This window comes from Petaurus breviceps, unplaced genomic scaffold, assembly GCF_028583685.1.
Source record: "Petaurus breviceps papuanus isolate PSGF00001 unplaced genomic scaffold, PetGlider_PUasm1.0 77, whole genome shotgun sequence".
Taxonomy (NCBI): domain Eukaryota; kingdom Metazoa; phylum Chordata; class Mammalia; order Diprotodontia; family Petauridae; genus Petaurus; species Petaurus breviceps.
Window position 1 is genome coordinate 22,068,253 of NW_027186492.1, and position 6,640 is coordinate 22,074,892.

Genomic DNA, 6,640 nt, shown 5'->3' on the forward strand with positions numbered 1-6,640 from the left:
CTCTCTGCAGTTCAGTCTTATTATTGAAGTGGGTCTATACAGCCCATAGTTAGGTGATGATTTCATAGTTCTCCAGTTACTGTAACCATTATGTATCAACAAGTCACATTATTCAAGTTTGGGGGAGTAACAATTGCCTTGTCGTTTCATTATTCTTTGTGGATTTTAAACTAGGGGTTCTTAACCTGCTGTCTGTGCACTTGTTTACCTATTATTTGGATAGTTTTATTTCAATGTAAATGGTTTATTTTATAATTCTATGTTTTTTTTTAATTTAAAAATAGTATTCTGGGAAGGAATTAATTTGCTTTGCTAGATTTTCAAAAGGATCCATACACATTCATGAACATTCATATACAAATACATATATAAATACACATACACTCATACAAGTGCACATGCACATATGCATATATACACCTATACATACATGTATATATTTGAAAAGGAGAGAATAAAGAATCTGATGCCTCCCAGTGCCAAATTCTATCATCCTTTAAGATTATGACTTACTCAAGAGAGTATGTGTGCCAGAGAGACAACCACACCCTCAGTTTTACCCATGAACACATCTGATGATGGAATTTCCTTTTGACATTTTATGAGGCCAGGGAGACTTTAATCTAAATTGTATTTGCATTTTATCCCTTTAAGAGGAGAAATTATTTCTCCTTAACAAATATTATCAGGCAGATTGTGTTAACATGATTTCAGCTGTTTGTTTTGATTGATTAGTTAGTTCTGCATTTTTATCAGTCATATTCCTTATCAGTGAGAACAAAACTAAGGGAAGCAAATACAAGCTTCCTCCAGACTGAGCAAATCTTTTCTACAGACAGGCAGGAAACGACTATAACAGTCTTTAAAACAGACATGCTTAACCTAGACTCTGTGAACTTGTTTTAAAATATGTTTTATTAACTCTATTTCAATGTGAATAATTGCCTTCCTCTGTAATACCACATATCTTATATATTTAAAACCATTATTATGAGAAAGGTTCTAGGCTTCATTGGACTGTCTAAAGGATCCATAATACAAAAAAGGTTAACAACTCCTACTTAAAATGAGAGGAGACTAGAACTTCTATACAATGGAGCTAAAAGAACACTGGGCTTAGATTCCAAAGACCTTACTACCTGGGTTCTAGTCTAAATTCTATTACCTACTAACTGGGTGGTTGGGCAAGTCACTTGGTCTCTGAATTAATTTCATCTAAATGTAATAGAACTAAATATTTTGGTGTGTCATTCCAAAGTCCTAAGTTCTTCAGAGATGAACATGTTTCATTGGAAATTACTAGGACACAGGCTTAATACTCCAGGTGTATTTTAGCCAGAGTAGATGCAGGGGGCTTACTATTTGCAACTATGATATGTAAAATGAGATCATAGCAATATTTGCCTTCCTTACCTCACAGGGCAGACATAAAGATCAATATAAATTTTCATACTTGGATACAAAAAATGAACTTCATAAATATAAGATGGGGGAGGCATGATTAGGCATCAGTTGTTGTGAAAATGTCTGAGAGTTTTGTGTACTGTAAGCTCTATGTGAGTTGGCAGTGTGAGGGGTGGAATTAAGATGGTAGAGTATCAGTAAGAAGTACAATCCAGCTACTCCAACACAAGCCTTCCATAAGATCTAGAAAATACACCAGACCAAGTCCTGATTTGGAAAGCCAAGAAAAACATCACAAAAGACCATTTGTCCCAACCAGGTTGGCATACAGAGATAGAGAGGTCTGTGAACACTGGGAACAGAGTTTGGCTAGGACCCAAGGGTAAATCTTATCGATCAATCTCATGCTAAGGGACCAAAAGAGGACAGGGACAATGTACCAGAAAAGAATGCACTGGGACAGGAAAAGATCCCAGGGAGAACTTAAGTTTGTTTAGGACTTGTACATAGGGCTAATATTCCTGGTTGAGGAGTAGTGGTGGGATATGAATACCTAAACCAAGAAGGAAGAAAGCAAAAAATAAGGATGGACCAATGTCATTTATAAATTTTGATGTAAAAGTTTTAAACAAAATCCTAGTAAGAAGATAAAATTTAAAAAGAATTTAGTATAACCAAATTGGAATTATATTAGTGGTATGTTCCTACTGGTGGGTACATGGTTAGTCATTAGGAAAATAATTTCCAGAAGGATTTATGTTGAAAACAAAAACACCTCAAATCACTTTATATATCCACTGTTTTAGAAAAAGTCATCAACAAAGCACCTCACTTAACTCTTGTTAAAAACACACAAAAAGCACAGACAAAGGGGCTATATGATGACTAATATATATCACCAAAAAATCAGCATTATTTGCAATGGGGAAGCACTAGAAACTTTTCAACACAGAAGTAAAGCAGGGATGCTCTTACTTTTCACAGTGGATGGAGGGCTGGGCCTGGAGTCAGTAAATCTGAGTTCAAATGCAGAGGTTATTCTGTTTACCTCAGTTTCCTCATCTGTAAAATGGGGATAATAATAACACCTACCTCTCAGGGTTGCTGCAAAAAAATCAAATGAGATAATAATTGTAAAGTGCTTAGCAGAGTTCCTGGCACATTGTAAGTTCTGTATAAATGTTAATTATTATTATATTACATTCACTTCCCAATATATTCTGCCTTTTTCCCTTTTCTACTCAGAGACATTTCTTATAACAAAGAATAAAAGAAAGGAGAGACAATACATGCTATGTAAATGTTAGCTATTGTGATTATTATGGAGGTGCTTTTCATTGCAATAAGACAAGAGGAAAAAGTTAAAAGTATAAGCACTGGCAAAAAGAAGAGAAATTATTCTTATTTGCAGATGGCATAATGAGTTACTTAGGAAATCCTAGAGAATCAGCAAAGAAACTAACAGACAAAATAATAGCTTCAGCGAACAATCAGGGTAGAAAATAAATCCACACAATTATCATCAGCATTTTATGTAGCAATGACAAAATTCTGGGAGAAATAATAGAATAGGAAACTCCATCCAAAATAACTACAAACTATATAAAATATTTGAGAATTGGTCACACTCAAGATTTATAGAACTATAATCTCAAAACATCCTTAAAGAAATAATAAAATTACATGTATTTTGTTTAATACTCACTGCCCCTCTTTAAGTCATTGCCAATATTATAAAAATGATGCAATTCTCCAAGTTCATTAGGAGATTTAGTTTTATACCAATCAAATTCCAAAGGGGATTATTTTATAGATTCAGGCAAAATAATAAAATTCATTTTGAAGAACAAAAGGTCTAGAATTACAAGACACTTTTGAAAAACAGGAATGAAAGGGGATTAACACTTCTAGACTTCAAGTTGTATTACCCAAACTATTTGGCACTGTTTAAATAATATAAAAGTAAATCATGGAATGGATTAGACAAGAAAGAATCAGAAACAAACAAAAAAACACAACTCAGTGTTAAAAAAAATGAAAACAAATGAATAAAAATACCTGAGAACCTTAACTGTTTAGTGAAGAACTCTCTATTTCACAGAAACTGTTAGCGAAACTATAAAGTGATTGTGCAGAAATTAAGTTCAAATTAACATCTTGCACTACAATTTCAAAACAGATATCTGATTGGAATATAAAACATAATACCATAACATAATAAGATTGGGCATCTTTTGTTGTTGTTGTTGTTGTTGTTATAAACTATTTATTAACAGACAAGGCCAGTGAAGTAGTTTACTTCTTCTTGGACACACCCACAGTGCGACCCCTGCGGCCTGTAGTCTTGGTGTACTGGCCTCAGACCCGGAGACCCCAGAAATGCCGAAGCCCATGATGTGCCCGAATCTTCTTCAGTCGCTCCAGATCTTCACGAAGCTTGTTGTCCAGACCGTTGGCCAGAACCTGGCTGTATTTTCCATCCTTCTGTCTGTTAAGGAACCAGTCTGGAATCTTGTATTGTCGGGGATTCTGCATGATGGTGATCACACGCTCCACCTCATCTTCAGTGAGCTCACCAGCCCTTTTGGTGAGGTCAATGTCTGCTTTCCTCAATACTACATGAGCATATCTTCGACCCACACCCTTGATGGCTGTGATGGCAAAAGCTATTTTCCGCCTTCCATCAATGTTGGTGTTGAGCACTCTCAAAATGTGCTGGAACTTCTCGGGGATTACGAGAGACATGGCTGCAACGGCGGCGTGAGAGCCTTCTCTGGAAGAGCGATTGGGCATCTTTTATAACAATGGGAATGCAGAAACTTAAAAAAAAAAATACTTGTTTTTTCTCACATTAATAAAAAAAAAAAAATTTTATAATTCTTTAAAAAAAAAAAATGAGTGTCAAATGCTCTCCCTCCCTCTTAATTTAGAAAGCAAGTAATTTGATATAGATTATACATACACAATGATGAAAAACATTTCCATATTAGTCATGTTTGAAAGAACATAGATCCCACCCCTTCCCCCTCAAAATAAAGTGAAAAATAGTATGTTTCAATCTGCATTCAGGCTCCATCCGTTCTTTCTTTGGAAGTGGATAGCATTTTTCATCATGAGTCCTTTGGGATTGTCTTAGATCATTGTATTGCTGAGAATAGCCAAATTGTTCACAGTTGATCATCATACAATATTACTGTTACTGTGTACAATGTTCTCTTGGTCCTGCTCACTTACTTTGCATCAGTTCACTTGAGTCTTTCCAGGTTTTTTTGAAATCATCCTGCTCATCATTTCTTATAGCTCAATAATATTCCATTATAATTATATACCATAACTTATTTAACTATTCCTCAATTGATGGACATCCCCTCAATTTCCAGTTTTTTGACACTACGAAAAGGGTTTATAAATATTTTTTGTATAAATAAATCCCCACCTTTTAATATCTTTGGGATACAGATTTAGTAGTGGTATTGCCTGATCAAAGGGTATGCCCAGTTTTATAGCCTTTTGGCATAGTTATGGAGAAACTTCTTAACCAAACAAGGAATAAAGGTAGACATGAAAACTAAAATGTGTACTGTTGTGTTAAGTTGAAAAGCTTCTGTAACCAAATGAATGCAGCTTGTATAAGATGGAAAAAATGTCTAATGAGAAAACTCCATCAAATATTTCTGATGAGTCTGAAACCCAAGATATCTGGAATTTACCCAAATACATAGTACTAAGGACCATTCCCCAATCAATGTGCTTAACATATATAAAACAAAACAAAACCATATTAAATATTGTACAACCATATGAATTATCATTCCCAACCACTAATAAGAGGTATATTAATCAAATAGCTTGGAGGTTTCACCATGCAAACAAAAGACTGAAAAATATGACAAAAGATGGAAATCCATGTTCAAGGTTCTAGAAAGAAAGGTATACTAATACACTACTGCTGGAGCCATGAACTAATCCCATCATTGTGGAAAACACTACATAATGGTATTTTTTTAAAAAGTGACTAAAACATCTATATACTTTGAAAGAGAGATGCTATTACTAAGCATATTCTTTAAGGTGGTCAAAGACAGAAAGAGGTGTCCCATATATACAAAAATATTCATTGCAACACTTTTTTATGGCAAGAAAGAATTGGAAACAGACTGAGGAATGGCTAAATCAATATGAAGAATTCAGACATGCATGGGAAGACTTCTGTGAACTGGAGCATCGTGAAATCAATAGATGACTGTATTCTAGGATGTGGGAGTGTGATGGTATAGTAGGCTAGGATTGACTGAGACTGATCTAGTACATCAGGTTCAAGATTGGAACAGAATGAGACATGCTTATCAGCTAACAAAAGGAAGTTTATTAGTCACAGTAAGGGAAGGATATTTAAATGAGGATACAGCATTGATTCAGTTGAATATAGTTTTTATGTGCTGATCTTCAATGTGCTGTTGGTCTGTCATTGAGAAATCCCAGGCTTCATCTCCTTGCTTTGCATAGAGTTAGTCAGAACCCTCCCCTGCCCTAGAAGCTCCATGAAAAGAGAGCACCAAATCTTTGCTCCTGTAGATGCAAAATCTCAGACCTCTGAGAGACCGAACCATTTCTTCTATTGGACCTGAGTAGAGAGCTTTATTTCTCTACTGTCACCACAATCTCCTAATAATCCTTAGGCCTCCATGACCTCCATGGGGAGGAATTATATCATGACTACTGGATACAGTGCCCTTTACTTCTGGATTACTATGACCAAATGACAATGCTAGACCAACCTTTACTACTTCTTATTCCAATGACAACTCTGCTGTGATCAGCAACGCTGCCCACTCTTTTATCTGCAGCCACTGTTACCTGTTGATGCTGAGGTCTTTACTGCTGCCTACTGCTTTGCTTCCTGGACCACTGCTACTGTTCTTATTGCTGCTAAGGCACCCCCCCCCCTACTGTACTTTCTCTTCCTCTTCTTTTCTCCTAGTGCCCCAGTCCCACCCCTACCATCCCAAAGGGGTGACCTTCCTATGACAGGGTATGAGTGCTGATGTGAGTGCTAACATTGATGGACATATTATTTGACTTTTTATGCCAAAGCCTGAGGACCAGACTGGGTACAACCACTTCTAATGGCATGGGACACATTCATAGATATCTGTAGTTGCTAGATGTTCAAAGACAGGTGACCGTGGATTGGAGAATCCAGGAGCAATAAGGGATACTTCACTGTTAGTGGATG

The 6,640-nt window shown here is 35.9% G+C and overlaps 1 protein-coding gene across 1 annotated transcript; it reads right to left on the reverse strand.

The window, feature by feature from the left end:
* Nucleotides 1-3,636: 3,636 nt before the first annotated feature.
* LOC138175362 (small ribosomal subunit protein uS13-like) lies at nucleotides 3,637-4,193 on the reverse strand. Its single transcript, XM_069105711.1, has one exon. The coding sequence runs from the start codon at nucleotides 4,147-4,149 to the stop codon at nucleotides 3,763-3,765; it is 387 nt and encodes a 128-aa protein (XP_068961812.1). The 5' UTR covers nucleotides 4,150-4,193; the 3' UTR covers nucleotides 3,637-3,762.
* Nucleotides 4,194-6,640: the final 2,447 nt, after the last annotated feature.

Coding starts and splice junctions, on each gene's coding strand:
- LOC138175362 (XM_069105711.1), bottom strand. CDS start 4,149: ATGTCTCTCGTAATCCCCGAGAAGTTCCAGCACATTTTGAGAGTGCTC.